Source organism: Callithrix jacchus, chromosome 16 (genome assembly GCF_049354715.1).
Source record: "Callithrix jacchus isolate 240 chromosome 16, calJac240_pri, whole genome shotgun sequence".
Taxonomy (NCBI): Eukaryota; Metazoa; Chordata; class Mammalia; order Primates; family Cebidae; genus Callithrix; species Callithrix jacchus.
The window spans coordinates 31,004,188-31,023,633 of NC_133517.1; the positions used below are offsets into that span (position 1 = coordinate 31,004,188).

The 19,446-nt window shown below is 40.0% G+C and overlaps 1 protein-coding gene across 1 annotated transcript; it reads left to right on the top strand.

Moving 5' to 3' along the window:
* Positions 1-2,573: 2,573 nt before the first annotated feature.
* On the top strand, positions 2,574-11,592 carry UQCRB (ubiquinol-cytochrome c reductase binding protein). Its single transcript, XM_002759123.7, has 4 exons — positions 2,574-2,606; positions 5,342-5,413; positions 6,293-6,459; positions 7,118-11,592. The coding sequence occupies exons 1-4, from the start codon at positions 2,588-2,590 to the stop codon at positions 7,193-7,195; spliced, it is 336 nt and encodes a 111-aa protein (XP_002759169.3). The 5' UTR covers positions 2,574-2,587; the 3' UTR covers positions 7,196-11,592.
* Positions 11,593-19,446: the final 7,854 nt, after the last annotated feature.

A 19,446-nucleotide genomic window follows, 5' to 3' on the forward strand; every position in this document is an offset into this window, starting at 1 on the left:
CTGCATTTTGCCTTTATGAATAACCCACTGAACCACCGTATTGGGCGGAATAGGCAAGTTTTGTTCATATAATGAACAATCCTAAAGCCTCAAATTACTAAAAACTACAAAAGTTTTTATCTCATGCATGTCTCTTAGGACCACAAAGGCTCTGCTCCACATCGTGTTTAATGATAGAGGTTGATGTATCCTGTCTCTGTCGTTTCTGGAGTGTTGCCAGTCTATGGAAAACAAAAGGAATGTGAAGAATTGCTCTTAAAAAGTTACCACATTTTTCTTGGCCAAAGTATCACATGGCCATGCCTAACTTGAAGAGGGCAGAGAAAGGCAATCTCTAATCCCGTGCTAGGAGGAAAGAAAACCAAAACTAGTTTTTGAATCAACATTAATGACTACCACCAAACAGTCTCTCTAAGAGACACTGAATTCCTTAGGAGCTGGATTTTGTAACAATTTGGGTTTTTTTATCTTTTGATATGTCTTCTCTTGCCACCTTCACCTGTAACCAACAAGCTAAAACTTAAAGGGTAAGGAGGAAGAAACAAGTTTATTGAGCTCCTATCCTCTGCAGGGCAGTTTGCCAATGTACAAATGTATTTCTTCACATCTTTCGGACTTCACTTTGGCTAGTGTAGGATAGAAGAGGTCATTCATCAGTTTTAGTGCTGCATACAGAACTGACTAATAGAAGAAACTGTGGCAGCATGAAGACAGAAGAAAAAGGGGAAAATCAATAGAATTTTAGAGCTGGAATGTGACCAAGGCCATTAAATCTAAGCTTTTGAACTTACAAGATTCTATTCTATATGGTCCCAACTCCGAGCTTAAAACTGAGGGGAAAAAAAGATATCACTGAGTAATGGTAGAAGTGCACTAGTAACTATAAGTCATCCTAGCTCCACCGAATTGTTTTTTGTCCCTAGATGTTTATGCCTAAGACTTTGCATGTTGGGGCTGAGATCTTAAAAGTCAGCAAATACTTCCATTTTGTCTTAAAATTGTGTGCAAATTCTGCAATACATCTTAGATTTAATCTTCAAAAAATCTCTTCTGCTGGTCATGGTGGCTCATGCCTGTAATCCAGCATTTTGGGAGGACAAGGTGGGTGGATCACTTGAGGTCAAGAGTTTGATACTCAGTTTGTTCAGCCTGGTCAACACGGTGAAACGCCATCTCTGCTAAAAATACAAGAATTAGTAGGCATGGTGGCATGTGCACCTGTAGTCCCAGCTGCTCAGGAGGCTGAGGCACAAATAGTTTGAACTCAGGAGACAGAGATTGCAGTGAGCCGAGATTGTGCCATTCAGCCTGACTGACAGAGGCTGAATAACAACAAAAAAAGAGGTGACAAAAACAAACTTCTTTGACCTAACCTTCCGCTAATATAGCTAGATGTAGATCTTCAGCTGGAGAAACCCAAGGCCTGAGAAGCTCGGTGTCTCTCCTGGATTAGTAGTGTAACATATGGCCCTAGAATTAAGTAGCCCCCAAATTTGTGTCTGGATTCTCAGACTCTGGAAGGAGAACCTGGACTCTTCTAGCTGTGTGCTCTTGGACAAGTTACTCAACCTTTCTGAGCCTCAGCTTTCTCCTCTCTACAATGAGATAATTACAGTACTTTCAGAATTAAGTGATAGTGTAGGATGTGAGAGATCACCTCCAACCCTCTTTCCCCTCTTCTCTTATGTGAGCTCTTTGGTTGGATCTAGGAACCAAATTGACACAAGGTAGATTAACAAGAGAAAAGCCTCCAAATTAGTTTTACATGTACACGGAGATCTTCACAAGAGAGTGAAATGGCCAATGCAAGATGCCTTTATACTTTTTAGAAGAGTATACTTTATATGGCAAATCTGAGAAGAAAGGGGATGTGGCTAGGGGCAGTAAATTTCTTGTGGAGTCATTAGGAGAAACGTGTGTGTGGTGGGGTGTCAACTCAGTGGAAGACAAGGGTTACTTCGGAAAGTATATTCAGGTCCAAAGCAGCCCCCAGTTTCCAGTCTCCGGTGATGGGTGATATTTTCTCCCCCTGGTAAGGGACGAGTACTCCAAAGGAGTACTGGAGGAAGCTTTATGGCTTGCTGCATGCAGGAAGAGATGGGTCATCAAACACTTAGTGAAACTACAATTTCTCCAACATTTTCAACTCGAAATAATCAATGTACCAATTCCATATATTTTGGATGGCACATTCATCAGTCCTTCAATAGAAAACTAAATAAGATGATGCCCTTGCTTCCTGCCTGGCACAAAGAGCTCAATTAATACCGCCCACGCTCTCATAGCTATGGACATTAAGTAACAGAACCTAGCCTTAAGCCTCGGTCTCCTAATTCCTGTCCTAGTGTTCTTCCCAACATACCGCAACCAATGCTTCTTAGAACAGAGCACGCCAAATGCCCCGCCCACTCTATTGGCCTCACCCTGGCGGAGATGTACGCCCGCAGGTGCTCACCGACAGCCGTCAGAACTGCGCCTGTGCGAGCGGCCTTCATCGATTCGCGACGCGACGTAACGCGCCTGCGCACTGCGCCCAGCCTGTCCTCTTTGACTTACCCAGAAGGCGACGCTTCGCTTTCTGGTCATAATGGCTGGCCGGCCGGCTGGTAAGTGATTGGCGGGGGGTGGGAGGGGGTCTTCCTTGGCGGGCATAGTCGCGCTACACCTTTTATTTTCGCAGCAGTTCGCTCCGTTTTCTCTCTTCTTTGTAAATGGCCAGGTTTGTCGCGGAAGGGAAAGTGGTGGCTTCAGTTCAGCCGAAAGTACTTGCCTCCCCATTCGTTTGCTGTCCCCAGGCCGGGCTTGCCTGTAGAGTTGGGATATTAACCCGCTGTTTGTGGAGGTGCCCGCGGTGGCTCTGACAGCCCTGGAGTTCCAGCTGCAGGTGTTCGGCATTCCTTCCCGTCGGCCTTAGAAAAGTTCAAGGGCACAAGGGGGTAACTAGTCGATGACTTTGAACCAGAATGAGCTCAGTGCTTTCTGTGACCTAATCGCTCTGTCGTGTGCATTGGCTGAATAAATTCTCCTGCCAGTGCGATGAGGGAGATATTAATTTCCTTTCTACGCTGATGAGATAACTGAGGCAACATAACCCAAGGAAGTAGAATTAGAAACTTCATTGCACCCCTCGCGCTTCTCAAATTGCGAATTAGAGGCTGTTGAGCAGGGGATACAAGCAACGCTTCAGGTTAACCTTGGATTATCTGGAACGTCAGCTTAATCAGTAGATTTGGAGAAATTTACTTATTGGAGGTTCAAATGCATTTATTGTGGAATAGAATGCAGATATTACTGGAATACTTAAAACAAAGTGAACCTTAAGTTGGGTTTTCCCTGGGTTTTTTGTTTTTGTTTTTGTTTTTGCTAATCTCTGCCCACTGGCGGTACAAATTAGAGCAGTTTTTAAAAAAATACTGATCTTTTCCTCCCCTTCTCCAGCACCTGTGAAGCTGTTAGGAAACAGCAAGTTGCCAGAAAAATCCGTTAACCTAATTGGCGTTGAGCTTTTTAGGGATGGGGGGAGACTTTTTAGTAATTATTTTATGAATTTGGCAGCTATTGTGGGAGTCTTACTAAATTCAAAACACTGCTTCTGTGCTGTGTTTGGGAACCATATAGACCAGATCTCAACTCCCATTAGCTAACTCTTCTGACCTTTGGTGGGATCACTTCTGTAAGCCTCCTTCCCCTTCTGTAATAACAGACATGTAAATAAATCAGCTAATGTTGGTAAAGCAAATAGGAAAGTGCTTGGCACACAGTAAGTGCTTAGTGAATATTAATTATTATCATAGTCACTGGTAGATGTTTAAAAATAATCTGTCTTCCAGCCAGGCGTGGTAGCTCACACCTGTAATCCCAGCACTTTGGGAGATCGAGGCAGGTGGATCACGAGGTCAGGAGTTCGAGACCAGCCTGGCCAGTCTGGTGAAACCCCATCTCTACTGAAAATACAAAAATTAGTTAGGCGTGGTGCGGGCACCGATAGTCTCAGCTACTCAGGAGGCTGAGGCTAGAGAATCGCTTGAACCTGGGAGGCGGAGCTTGAGTCAAGATCACTCCACTGCACTCCAGCCTGGGTGACAGAGTGAAACTCCATCTCAAAATAATAACAATAATAATAATCTGTCTTCCACAAGTATGTCTGTAGATTGTTGACTCATACTTACTTTTCTAGCAGCAGTTTTATACATGACTCTTAATTTCCAAGGAGATTTACTGAAGCCATGTAATCCGTAGTGCACTGAGTGTGCAGGCAAGGACAGTTGAGTGAGAGTTTGCTTTCCTTTTTGGTAAGGGGCTAGCCCTAGACAAAATTTTAAAAGAAAATTATACTTGTTCTACCTCCCCCTTTCTTTTTTTTTTTTTCTTTTTTTTTTAAATTTTTTATTGGATTATAGGTTTTGGGGTACATGAGCAGAGCATGCAAGACAGTTGCGTAGGTACACACATGGCAGTGTGCTTTCTTTTCTTCTCCCCTTCACCCACATTTGGCATTTCTCCCCAGCTACCTCCCCCTTTCTAAAATGTCTCTCCTAAAATGTCAGGTACTGTCATGCTGTCCTTGGACCCTGCTGGGTTACTTCATCAGGCTCATCCCTGCTCCCCAAAGAGATTTAAAATTATTTATTTCTCCTCATCCGTTTTCAGTATCCATTCCCTTGGGGAGAACTTAGCTGCTTAAGAGGAGGAAGATGGACTTCTTTTACTAATCCACATTAATGTTTAAATGACTAATGGTATCAAAATTCTCCCCAAAATACATAAATGTTTAGAGAGTGTGGCCAAGTGAAATAACTAATGTTGAGTAAAAATTTTAGAGGATGGGGGTCATTTAGGCCTGCCAGCCTCTGCTGAAATCTCAGTCTCTTTTCATACAACTCCAACTCCTTTGAAATGGAAAGCTTTACAATTATTTCCGGTGATCTATTTATGAAACTACAAATAATAGAAACATCCAAGTCCTATTCCTATCTCCCACCCCTTCAATTTTGAAGGTAATGGGGCTATAAGAGGGCACGTGATGTACCTGTAGATCTTTTGTACATTCAGTGTTTGAGTTTAACCTTTTCTTCCATGACTTGCCACCTAATTTTTTTTCCTGCAGCCACTTTTGTTCATAAGTAAAATAAGCATTTTTTTTATCAGCAGTGTATAGAGTGTAAACTTTTTTCTTTTAAATCAAATTCTTTTTTAATTAAATTCTTCCTATATAGAGTATATACATTTAAAAGGAAATTTCTATGTTTGTATTAGCAAGATAACTATGAGTACTGGTTGCTTCCCTATCAAAGTGTTCATATAGTTTAATTCTGGCAACTAACAGTGTGACAATGATCAGTTTCAGCATCAAGCAGGTTGCTGGAGATTATGCGAAAATGGTATTACAATGCTGCAGGATTCAATAAACTGGGTAAGCAGCTGTACTTTCTTTTCTGTTTTCTTTTTTTTCTTTTTCTGAGAGCATTGCTTTTACAAGTGTTACTGTGGTTCCAAAAAAATATTTCAGTTCTTATATATATCAGAAGATTTTAAAATTAAATCACATTGTATTATGTTAAATCCAGTTCCTGTTAAAAATTTTTTTGAGAGGAGAGGGATGAAAGCCTCTAAAATGTTTGACTTGTTAATGATTTAAGTAAGCAGCAAGACATTTTCCTTATAAACCTCCCCTCCCAACTCTTCCACTTAAAATTTTAAGTTATATAAACATTGAAAGTAGAGATTTTTCGAATTTTAAAATTTTCTCACATCCATGCAATCATATGATTCCTAAACTTTTATTAGAACTTTATAATTTGCCATGAACTTCATCTTTTATTATTGAAGCCTCTGGAAAGTGTAAGCAAAAGTTGCAGGTTCCTTAGTATACTATCATTTTAAGATTCTTTAATACCTTGAGCTCAGATTTAAACTGTAAGAAGTAGAGATGTGGTTTATTAATGTGTGTTTAAGAGCAAAGTAAACGTTTAAAATATTTTTTAAATGGTTTAGATAAAATGTGAATTTTGTGGCATTGGATTTTAAGAGGCTCATATATTGTTTCCATAGTCTAGTTCAAGAAATAACCAGTTATGTCAAGTATTAACCCATTACTTTTAACGGCTACCGCAATTACTTTTGCACCAACCTAATATTGTATGAAGTACATTGAATTTCCATTGAACCTAGTGATTTGAATTCAATAGGTCACCAAAAGTTGTAAGTTATAAGTCATAAAGATATTTTACTAATTTAAAAAAACGTGATATTTGAGATGCATGTGCAATCTAACTTTTGTCATCTATCATAGGGTTACTGCGAGATGACACAATATATGAGGATGAAGATGTAAAGGAAGCCATAAGAAGGCTTCCTGAGAACCTTTATAATGACAGGATGTTTCGCATTAAGAGGGCACTGGACCTGTCCATGAAGCATCAGATCCTGCCTAAAGAGCAGTGGACCAAATACGAAGAGGTAGAATAGCTTTTATCTACTTGACAATGTTGGTCATTACGGATGGAGTTTTAGAAACAAGGGAAACATGTTCATTTGCGTAGTATTAGAATTCTGTGAGTCATGTCAAATAAGTATCCTATCAACAGGCTGGTGAGGTTAATGGAGTAAGTGTTATCTCCATTTTAGAAGAAAACCACATTGAGTCTTATAGGTGAAATGATTCTTCTGAAATCACTAAGCAAGTCTCTAATATAGAGAGCCAGCACTAAAATCCAGGTCTGTTGCCTCCCAGGACATTGTTGTTCTACCTCTGCACTCTGTTTCCTACTTAGATGAAAAGATCAGCCCATTGAGGTGCCCTCTAGATCCCATAAAGAGCTTCTGTGAAGCAAACCCTTACCCCTTGAACTGCGTTGAAACGAGGCAAAGGCCTGTAGACACACATTTCTTTTTCTTCCCGAAAAGACTTCCCTCTCATAACCTAGCAAAGCAGCTTACCACAGTATCACCACAGATTTGACATTTTAAAAAGCAGACAGTTCTTAGCTTGAGAATATATTTTCTAAAGTTGGAAATTAAAAAGTAATATTTTTTTCTTGTTGTTGTTATCTAAGACCTGTTTGAGTGTTTGGGATATATCAGGATGGTAACATAGCATATTTTATTCATTCTTTAGGAAAATTACTACCTTGAACCATATCTGAAAGAGGTTATTCGGGAAAGAAAAGAAAGAGAAGAATGGGAAAAGAAGTAATCGTAGTTGAAGTCTATGGATGCAGCTGTTATGAAGATGGTTAAACTTGAAACAAACAATTTTAAGAATTGTTTGGTCTGCAGATGTTTTACTTTAAATAAATGTCTATTGTAATCGCTGGAGTTTTTAAATTCTAAACCTTCTACTGAATAACTACTGAATCCATTAGTTATTCAAAATTTTTTCCAAACTTGGAAGATATTTTTAGTCATGTTTAACTGCTTCCTGGAGCTCAGAGGCCACTTTATCAGTTTTCCTCACTGGTTGGATATCCTATCAGTTTATGGAAGGATGTAACTTGTGTAAGTTACATCCTTATGGAAGTTACTGAATAAAAGAAGGGGGTATGCACCCCCTAGTTTGCCAGGATTGAGAAGCAGCCTCTTCACTGCTATCCAAATAGATTTGATTTTGCATCCTATCATTTATAAAGAAATTACATATGCACCCCAACACAGGCATACTTACGTGATATATACACTCCTGTGCTAACATGTAGACTAGAAAACAAAAAGTAGATGTTAGAAAAATAGAAGTACAAAGACAAATCTTACTTGTCCCCATATCCTAGAGACTTTTCGACTTTGGAAATGATTGTTATAAAGAATAAGGGTTGCATACTAATCAGTTAAATGTTTTAAGATTATAGGATAATTTTTAAAAATATAAATTAGAGCCATTGGCTGGGTGTGGTGGTTCACGCCTGTAATTACAGCACTTTGGGAGGCCAAGGCAGGTGGATCACCTGAGGTCAGGAGTTCAAAACCAGCCTGCCCAGCATAGTGAAACCCAGTCTCTACTAAAAACACAAAAATTAGCCAGGTGTCGTGGCAGATGCCTGTAATCCCAGCTACTTGGGAGGCTGAGGCAGGAGAATTGCTTGACTCTAGGAGTCAGAGGTTGCAATGAGCTGAGATTACGCCACTGCACTCCAGCCTGAGTGACAAAGTAAGACTATCTCAAATTGAAAAAAAAAAAAAAACAATTAGAATTACTTAATGATGTCATCATTTCCACTCCTAAATTCTGAAATGCTTTCTTTGGTGGAGGTGAGTGTGGAGCCAGAGCTAGTAGAGAGGGAACAGCAGGGCCTGCAGCCTCCCTGGTGCTCCACTACAAGCCACTGCTGTGTGTGGCAGGAATGCCTTACCTCAAATAACAAAACAGTATGAAAAACAAATTTGTCTTACATTTAAAATTTGTAAAGCAATGAGACCTGTATCATAAAGAGCGTCTTTAAATTTTTGCTAAAATATTAGCCTCTTAAGTTCCCTAGGAGCCCTCACCTTTTTTTTTTCTATTCAGATTATTTTTTTAAACATATCCTGAAATCACGTCAGTTTTGTCTAGTTCAAGACAACTAGATCACTTGATTATGGTTTTGCTCAGATCACATTGTGACAAGGTTTTAGTGTAGTCCTATTTGGCAGAAGAGGCCAAGAAGATGGACTGTCTAGAACCCCCTTTAAAAGCATTTGTCTATTCAGAAAGTTGTCTTGAGTAGATCTCTCCAAAGGCTCTTTTAATTGTGATTTAAGATCACTTTTGCAGGACTCTGGTCTATTGGTTGAGACATCTACTGTGCACAATTACAAGGAGAGTAGAACTGAGGCATTTCAAAGAGCATTATAAAGGTGTGTAGGGAGATGGGTGGATGGAGGGAGGCTGGGCTCTGACACTAGAAACCATGGCTATGAATGTTGTTAATGTTGAAAGCAAGCCTAAGGGCACTGCTGAAGGACGGGGGAACAAATAGAACTGACCAAGACAGATATAACAGGAACTCCCAGGCTATCCACCTGTTCAAGGTAGAAAGTGTGGTATTACCCAGGGCAACCTCTGATTTTCTGAGAGTCTTTCCTAAAGCCAAAGTGTATGCGTATTCTACGTTACCAGATTACTTCATTCTTCTAAATGAGAACAAGTATGCAAAAGTTCTTTGAACACTGTATCAATGTTTTCGTGTTCATTATAAATTATGGTTATCATCCTGCTTGTTACGAAGACTAAGAAAGTAGAGCTAGTATTTGGCTCACATAGGTGAATGGGAGAGAATTTGTGAATTCATCGGTAAAGTCCTTTCATTTGAAAGAGAGGGACTTTCTATTATCAAAAGCTGTCCTGTTTGAAAATTTACCAGTAGAGTGTCTGAAACACACAGGCTTGTCATCCTGTAGAGAATGGTAGAGTGATTCAGAGCTAATTCTGGGTTAGACTGCACAGGTCTGAATCTATTTGCTCACTGTGTAGCTTTAGGAATACAATTTAACATCTCTCTGCTTCAGTTTCTTTGGCCCTGAGATAGAGCTAATGATACAAACCTACTTTACATAGTTGTGAAAATTAACTGACTATATGTTAAGCACTAACAGTTTCTGGCACACATTATGCATGATGTAAATTATGTGACGAGAAGGGAGAAAAAAATAACTCGGGAAAATGCTGAATATCATCAAAGTCTAATAGCTAACCAGTAGCTAAAGTCTAAGGTCCTCTCTTTTTCTTCTATGTGGCACACTTGTTGCTGGTCCATCTACTCCCCTTGGATGTCTCCTTGAATGAAGTACCTGCTGGAGATGAGAAGAGTGGAATGAGCATGACAGGTTTTATTAGGATGTAGCTAAGACTTGAGTTATCTCCCTGTTTTGCATTTTGGATTGGTGACGTTTTTAAACTGCCAACTTTTTGAATCCTGCTCATTTGCTTTGTACAGTTTAAAAGATGTGATATCTTTTATTGTTTAAGGTTTGAGATTGGTTTTGAATATATGGTTTTCCTACATCTTGAAGAAGGATATGTTTGTTTACTCTGAAGTGGTCTATGTTCTGTTTTTCCATTTTACGATACTTTGCAAAAAAACAGATGGCTGGCGTGTGTTCACTGTTGTAGTGCACTACCTAGTATCACCTAGTATCAGCCTTCCTGTTGTAAAGGTGTAGGAAGCAGCATAAGGGATGTTGAGGCTTCAGACCCCCAATTGCCAGCTTTGGTCCTAGTTCCAGATTGCATGGAAATATTTGGTAACATTCCTGCGCTGAGTTATTGTGGTCTAAATATTTACGTGATGCTCTACAAGTGGTACCAAAATGTTAGTGATGGAATCTTCACTAACAGCACCTTTTCTTGTTTTTAAATTTTAGAATTCTAATAAATCCAAAGTGTAGATTTTTGTAATGATTTCATTTAGCTATTTACTTTAAGGATTCCCTTTTAAAGCATTAATTAACTGCACTAATTTTGACTTACGAAAAGATTCAGCAATAATAAAAACTGGGCCAAAGCCCAAAGCAATAATCCTTCCAAATTCACAAACAGGATTGAGTTTTAAAAATATGGGAGTTTCAAAAATATGGGGATGGATTTAAATAATTTAAAAATAATAACATATGGGCATCCTGAGTTTTAAAGTAAGTCTTTCGAAAATAACCAAAGTACTTGGAATTAAAAAGTTAGGTGAACATAAAAATTGTCGTAACCAAATCCTTGACAGCTTGATGGATGAAGAGCAGATGGGATTACACTGTATGGGAAGAGGCATGGATTTTAGGAAGGGCAGCAGCCTCAGAGAGGGATAGTTAGAAGGTGAACAAGACACATTGCTCTTTGGAAAACAAGGAAAGTCCCTTTATGAGAACAAGGCATGGCATTCTGCCACAAGGGGGCGATGCACTGTAACTTTACAACACACTTAGGGTACATCACACCAGCACTGGAAGATTTCTCCATTCTGCACTCCACCAACTCCCTCCCCTCTTTCATTTTTCAGGATGACAACACTTTAGAGGTTTACGGCCATCGGGAGAATTTACTACTAAGCTATATACTGATGTAATGAAATCTAATATATGTTGTGCAATGAATTATGAGATGTTATTTAGTTTCAGTATTTTATTACTTCAATCAGTTATGACCATATTTCCTTTTATATGATTGCTCATTCTTTAAACATACCAGATGACTGTATAAGGAACACCTAATAAAGTCTGTAGATGTTAAAATATTTTAAGTGTTTTAATTTATATGCCATAATTTGTTTAAATTCTGGTTATACTGGTGTTCATATTAAAAGCCATAACATGTTAGAATCTGAGATCTCAGATTGGATAGTGCCTCTGAGTTATATTTTGCTAAGAAATTTTATCATGCTAGCAATTGAGCAGGGAAGAACTGAATTGTTACAAGGTGGTTAATTTTTAGCATAGATGTCAGAAAGCCTGTTACTATTCCAGAGGCTTATGATAAACTATTTAAATTGTCATTCTGGATTCTGATTGTATCTCCTGCAGGGAAAGAGTGGATTATTTATTGAACTTTTTATTTTAATACATGTGCCTATTTTTGCCTAAATGTAAAAATGTAATTTTAAAATAAACCCTTAGAAACTTCTGGTAACATTATCCAGTTGAAGCATTGTTCTGTTAGTATTCTAAATATTTTAAGAAAATTTTATACATATCTATGACAATTGTATTCACAAGCCAAACCAAAAAAAAGGATAATTATTTGTTTTACAAAGGAGTCAGCTTACAGTTTCTCTCTTATGCATACATTTAAAATGTGGTTTGCCACTAAACTGGAAACATTGATCTGAGGCCAATGATTTAGGCAAGTCATTGAAGATTGGCTTCCTCAGCTATAAAGTGAAAGGCTTTCACTAAAAACTCTTTAAGACTTATTTCGGTACCAAAACATTCTGAGTCTGTGATTCAACTTATGCATGTTATTGTTGGGATGAACTAATACTGATGGAACACTAGCTTTGTGCGGGGCACTGTTCATATGTTGTCTCTTTTACTCCTCCCTGCAACCTCTGGCATGGCTACTATTATGCCCATTGTATGGAAGAAGAAATCGGGCTTTGAAATTCCATTTTATGTTTGTTCATTGTATAGTTTTGCAGGTTTTTAAAAATAATTGGTGTTATGAGTTTATGTTGCAGGCTAGGTCGAAGCTAGGTAGAAGACAGCAGCCCCATCACTGTTGAAATTTGGGGCTAGATAATTCTTTGTAATGGGGGCTTCCTCTGTACATTGTAGGATATTTAGCAGCATCTCTGGCTTCTACACAGCAGACACCAGTAGCACCTCCTGCCTCCAATTGTAACAATCAAAAATGTTACCAGACATTGTCTGAAAATGTCCCCTGGGAAAGCAGAATTGTCCCCAGCTAAAAACCACCAGTGTAGGAAATACAGAGAAAAAGCAAGATAGTAGAGACAGGTATGTAATCAGATATATAAATATGTAACCACATAGGTGCATACTGTGTGAATTATCCATAAAAAGTATTTACTGGGTGCTACGGAAACATGGAGAAGGTAAACTAATTCAACCTGGATGGGGATCAGGGCCTCTGATAATGTGGCTGATTCCCAAAGAGTAAGCAAAGTAAGCCAAGCCAAGAAGATGGCGAAGGGCTTTCCAAGCAGAAGAAAGTGAGCAGGAAATGCTCAGAGGCCTGGAAGTGCAGGATGTATGTCTAGGGAAGGACAGGCAGTTTTGTACTGATGGAGTGGCAAATGTCACCTGGAGAGACATGGGAGATGAAACTTGAAAGGTGTATGCCATATTGAGATGCCTGGACTGCATCCTGTGAGCTGCAGAGGGTTTGGATAGATTCTGGGAATTGAAAATGTTGGGGCAAAGGGGATGAATATTTGAAGTTTTTCAATACTGGACTTCCAATTTGCTTTTCAAAAGTTTGTAATAATTTATACTCATCTAAGCAATCACGAGGGTCCCTTCCGTTGCATTCCTGCCTGCACTGAGTGCTCTCATTAGAAACAATCTCTGTGAATTTGGTTGGAGAGTTTCTTGTTTAAACTTGCGTTTCTTGGATTGAGTAGTTAGACCTTTTTCCATATGCTATTATCAAGTCGTTATTTCTTTTTCATCAATCTTATTCACATCCTTCGCCTATGGGTCTATTTTTAATTTTCACAGCCTTTTCCTTATTTTTTTATTTTCCTCTTAGCTCCCCCTTTCCCCTGCCCAAACTTGGGTCAGTTCTTATCTATCTGTATGAGACCTTTATATATTTATATAGCATTCCTTTTACTGAAATTTGCTGAAATAATATTTTTATTTTATTGTTTGAATTTTATTTGAGGTTTTTTTGGATGCCTTTTCAACTTTGTTCATAGGTGGGTTTTGTCAAACGGAAATTTCTGATTTTTATGTAGTACAAACTCTTAGTCCTCCCCTCTGTGGTTCTGCCTCTGAGGTCATGCTTTGAGAAGTCCTCTCTTTACTCCAAGGTTTCATAAATATCCAGCAAGATCATCCAGTACTTTTAGGTATAAGAAACAAAACCATAAATCTTCAATCCCTCTGGAATTTAGGTATATGGTGTGAGCAGAGTATATTTTTGAGAGATACTAGGAGGTCCAGTTGGCCAGGCTTGATATCAATTAGATGTGTAGGAGGTGGATGTCGGGAAGGACAAGAGAGAGAGGTCTGGAGGGGCGCCACCAAGAGGGGTCTGTTAAGGGCGATGCAGCTTGGTTATCAGCCCCTTCTGTGGGCTTGTCATTCTGTGAGATATTGGCTGTGCTGGGTATTCTGAGTCTACTCTTGTCCATTCTGGGTTCAGCTCTGTACCCCAGGAGAGATATATTGATGTAAAGACTGCACAAATAGACACTTTTGCCTTCTGCCTTCTGGCTTGGGCTTGGCCAGCCAGTTGCGGGAGGGTGCCACCTGTAAGAGAGGGCAGATGAGAGAGACAGGGATATTTATTCCCCAGCCCATGTTCCTCTGCAGAAAGCTACAGCTCCTGTCAGGTAGCCCCTCTCAAGGGTCCTACAGCTCTTCCTTCCATCCCTCCCCACAGTGCTATCCCTATCAAAGTTGGTTCTCCATGACCTTGCCTGCTTTTGTTAATGGTCCCTTCACTGGACATTCTTTGGTTGTCTGATTGGGTGTGCCACGCTTTCCTGTCAGGACCCTGACTCACACAGAACTGGCCCGCCCTTGAGAATGGCTGAGTTGCCCCATGAGAGCACCAAGTACTGCCACTTAGAACTGGTTTGTGGTCTGTTCCTGGAAAATCAAAGCCTGCTTCTTTGAGATTAGCTAACTCATGCCCCAGAGTTCGATTCCAGGAGACCACACTTTTCCTGTTGAAGGGAACGGCCTTCCAAAGCCTGGCTTCTACCACCCCCACCTGTCTGCCTCTGCTCATGATAGATCTGCTTCCAATCAGAGACTTACTCTTCTACACAATTTAATGCAGGTAAAGGCTAGTGTGAAAAAGATGCCATATGATAGAAAACAGAAGGTTTGTCCATCCTGAAAACATTGTGTTCCCTTTCCTCCTGTTTAACTCCCTCTTCCCCAAATTCATTCTGCAAAATTCTACCTCTAACCTTTGTTCCTTCTGTTCTCAATCCCCTGCAATGCCACTTGCAGTCCTCACTATGCGCTCTGTTTGTCTAAATTTTACCTTTACTTTAAGACAAAAATTAAATTCTGCCTACTGGGAGAAGCTCTTTGTCATCCCCAAGTACTTGAAATTTCTATTTTCTTTGACTTTGTAAAGCATTTACAGCTTCAACCAATCATTATTACTTAGTAATAATGAATACTATTTACCTAGTGTTCACTGTGTGCCATTTCAGCTTTCATTTATTACTTGAAAATTTTTCCAAGATGAGTACAATTATCCTCTTTTCATAGAGGCTCAGAGATGTTAGGTAATGGGTATGTGCATTTCAAGTGAGCAAATGGAAATTTAAATTCGGTCTTCCTTGAAATTGCTATGTTGTCTTTTCTTTTTTATTTAGGGTGTACAGCATGGTGTTTTGATATACATATACATAGTAAAATGATTACTACAGGCAAGCAAATTAAAATATCCATTGCCACATGTAGCTACTTTGTATGTGTGTGTGTGTGTGTGTGTGTGTGTGTGTGTCTGGTGAGCACCTAAAATCTACACTTTTAGCAAATTTTCAGTTTACAATGAAATTAACTATAGTCACCATGCTGAACATGAGATCTCTAGACTTGTTCACCTTATATAACTGCAAGTTCATATCCTTTGACCTATTTCTCCTGATTTCCTGATCCTCCCCACTCGAGTAACCACCATTCTTCTCTGCTTCTATGTATTTGATGTTTAGATTGCACAAATAAAAAGATCATGCAATATTTCTCTTTCTGTGTCTGGCTTATTTCACTTAGCATAATGTCTTCCAGGTCATCCATGTTGTCACAAATGGCAGTATCTTATTTTTTAAGACTAAATAACATACCATTGTGTGTGTGTGTGTGTGTGTGTGTGTGTGTGTGACAATTTTTTCATTCATTCATCTGTTGGCAAACACTTGGGTTGTTTCTATAGTTTTACTATGGTGAATAATGCTGCATTGAACGTGTGGGCACAGATATCTTCTGAGATGGTGGTTTCATTGTTTGGAGGAACATATTCAGAACTGGGGTTGCTGGATTGTGTGGTAGTCCTACTTCTAATTTTTTGAGGAACGTCCATACTGTTTTGCATAATGGCTGCACGAATCTACATTCCCACCAACAGTGCACAAGGATTGTCTTTTCTCTATTCCGCCACCAGCACTTGTTATCTCCTGTCTTTTTTGTACTAGTTATCCTCATAGGTGTAAGAGGATATTTCATTATGGTTTTCATTTGCATTTCTCTAATGATTTGTGATATTGAGAACCTTTTCACATATCTCTTGGCCATTTTCATGTCTTCTTTGGGAGGATGTCTATTCAGGTCCTTTGCCCATGTTTTAATCAGGTTATTTTATTTTTTCTTTTGTCTTTTCAACAATGGTGTCCCACAGTTTATTTTTACAAATTATTGCATTTTGTACTCATCGTTTGTTTACATGTTTCTTTCTTTTTTTTTTTTTTTTTGAGACGGAGTTTCGCTCTTGTTACCCAGGCTGGAGTGCAATGGCACGATCTCGGCTCACCGCAACCTCCACCTCCTGGGTTCAGGCAATTCTCCTGCCTCAGCCTCCTGAGTGGCTGGGATCATAGGCATGCGCCACCATGCCCAGCTATTTTTGGTATTTTTAGTAGAGACGGGGTTTCACCATGTTGACCAGGATGGTCTTGATCTCTTGACCTCGTGATCCACCCACCTCAGCCTCCCAAAGTGCTGGGATTACAGGCTTGAGCCACTGCACCCACCCCTAAACTTGACTCCTTAAATGAAATATTTAGTTGTGAAAGTAGAGTGATCATGCTGTCTCTGATGAGATGACATTTGAACATTGGGGAGGAGCCATCACAGCAAGCCCTGGTTCTTTAGGTGAGTTGTGCAGAGAATCACCTGGGAATCTTAAAACAAATAAACCCCAAATAACCTGATGCCTGGGCCCTGCCCCCAGAATTTCAATATTAATTGGTTTGGAAAACAGCCTGGGATGCAGATGGTCTTGATGTGTAATTGAGGCTGATAAACACTGATCTAGAAAAGAACATTCTTGGCAAAGAGGACAGTAAGTGCAAAGGCCTGTGGTAGGAATGAACTGCGGGTGGCTGAGGAGGAGTCAACAGAGAGAGCCACTGTGCAGAATCCAAACAGAAAAGGGAAAGTGCCAACCCTCGGGTCAGAAAGGTAGGCACAGCTACCCCATGGAGGGCATTTTAGACCAGAAGAAGGTGTTTAAATTTTATTCAAATGCCATTGCAGGCCCTGGAGGGTTTTTAACAGTGAAATATGATAATAAGGCAAGTAGTATGTATAAACGACCTCATTCTTTTTAAGAAATGCATACAACTCTGGATTATGGATGTACCACAATTTATTCAACTACTTTCCTGTTGATTGACATTTGGGTTGCTTCCAGTCGAATGTTATTACAAACAGAACTGCAGTGAATGTCCTTGTGCACTTGTGCTTTTGAATTTTGGTAGGATAGAGTCCACAGGCTTAAAACATTTAGACAGGAAACATGGTTGGTAGGGAGGGGAGAAAATCATTTAAGGCTCCCTGTCATGCAAAGGAGAGAGATCTCTTAAGCTCAAGTGTCTCAAATGCGTGTTCTACATCAGCCTGGATAAAGCTAGGTTTAGCAGACCATCAAGCTTTTGCAACCAGCCACTGGAATGTCCGACAATAACATTGAAGTGTGAGAAACACAGACACACCCAGCATTACTGAAACGGATGTTTAATTTCTCCTTAGGTTTTAATACTATCACATGTTGATTACATTTACTGTGCTTTCAGTTCTGTCCAAGTGATTTAGCTAACATATTGTAGGTTTAGTCAGCTTTTTACAGTTCTATCATAAATCAGAACAGGATTTTCCTTTTAGATAAGTATATACTTTTTTTATAATTTCCATTGTCTAAAGAAAAGGAGCCTACTATGAATGTTTATCTATTCAAAAGTTTTTTCTTAAGCCACTTCCACATTTTTTACACATTTATATACAAATAAGTTTTAATTTGTTCATGCAACTATTATTTATTTATACACTGTGCTAGGTGCTGGCGTGGAAAGATGAACCACATTCAGTCCTTGTTCTTGCTCAGTACAGTCTGGAGGGGGAGATAGCCCAGTAAGCAGACAATCACAACTTATGGCGAGAGAGGCTTTTTCACGAAGAAGGAGGTGGCATGGGAACATAGAGGATGGGTACCCAGCCAACACTGGAGATAGAGATGGATGACATTCGGTTGATAATAAGCAACTGAAATGGACTGGGGTTTAATTAAGCAGGAATTTGTATTGAGAGAACATCATGGAATCAGTGAGAAGGTGTGTTCGTTTCCTGCTGCTGCTGTAACAAATGAACAGACTTAGTAGCTTAAAGCCATGTAAATTTATTATCTTATAGCTTCAGAGGTCACAAGTCCAATATGAGTTTTAGGCAGATAAAATCAAAGAGTTACATGGCTTCTCTGGGGAAGAATCAGTTCCTTGACTCTCCAAGCTTCTGGAGGCTTCCAGCATTCCCTGGCTCACAGCCATATCACTCCAATCTCTACTTTCACTGATACATGACTTTCACCTAACTGTGACCCTCTTGCCTCCCTCTTATAAAAGCTCCTAGAATTACATTGGCCGACTTGGATAATTTAGGATAATCTCTCCATCTCAAGGTCCTTAACTACATCACATTTGTGGAGTCCCTTTTTCCATGTAGGTTACATACTCTTAGGTTCCAGGGAGGAGGACAGGAATATCTTTGGCGAGGTCGTTATTCAGACAGAAGGCCAGAGAGAAAAATGCAAGAGAGGGATGGATGGCCTTGAGCACATAGCCAAGGTCCTGCCCAGGACCTGAAGTGTTGTACTAGCCACTGCAGCTGCTGGCCCCTGCTGCTGCCCTGAGTCATTTCTCAGCTATCTCTGTGCCCGTGTGATTCCTGCAAGACAAAACTCTTGAGTTGGAACATATAGTTGGTGAAGCCTGATTCAGGCATACTGGGCCAGCTTTCAGGAGAAGGCATATGGTTTCTGATGCTCTGGTAACACAACAGAGGGGTTTACCTTCCACCAGGACTCACACTATGAAGGGTTCCTTCCCTCCACCCAGCAGGCAGCATGTTCAGATGCTGGGGTTCTGATGTGGACACATCTAACACCCCACGGGAAGGAATGGATAGTCAGGGGGTCCTCCTAGAGGAGGACACGCCTGGGCTGGGACTAATGAAGGGTTTTAGAGTAACTCAGGTGAGTTCTTTTTTCTTTCTTCAGGTAACTCATTTAAGGACACTTGGGCCCCTTATCAGGTTGTCATTTTCGAAAAATGTTTTGCTAATACAAGAGATCTGAAGAGAAATCAAAGCTACACAATACATTTAAATAGCATATAAACAGGCTGCTCACAGTGGCTGAGGTTATAGGCAGTGGCTCATGCCTATAACCTCAGGACTTTGGGAGGCTGAGATGGGCAGATCACCTGAGGTCAGGAGTTCGAGACCAGCCTAGCCAACATGGTAAAACCCAGTCTCTACTAAAGATAGAAAAATGAGCTGGGTGTGGTGGCGGGCGCCTATAGTCCCAACAACTTGAGAGGCTGAGGAAGGAGAATCGCTTGAGCCCAGGAGGCAGGAATTGCAGTGAGCTGAGATCTTGTCACTGCACTCCAATCTGGGCCACAGAGTGAGATTCCACTTGGAAAAAAAAAAAAGAGCACATAAGCAAAAAAACAGACTCACTCACATTTTAATACATTCTGGGTCAGTGTGCAGACTGAGATGATCTTTCTCCAAAGCAATTTGGCAGCAGATGCTGAGTCTTTAAAAAGACATGCCATTTAACCCAATAAG

What these genes read in the sequence shown, in the direction of transcription:
- UQCRB (XM_002759123.7), top strand. An exon ending in TGCAGGATTCAATAAACTGG is followed by an intron (nt 5,414 to 6,292) that starts GTAAGCAGCTGT and finishes CATCTATCATAG; the next exon opens with GGTTACTGCGAGATGACACA. An exon ending in AGTGGACCAAATACGAAGAG is followed by an intron (nt 6,460 to 7,117) that starts GTAGAATAGCTT and finishes TTCATTCTTTAG; the next exon opens with GAAAATTACTACCTTGAACC.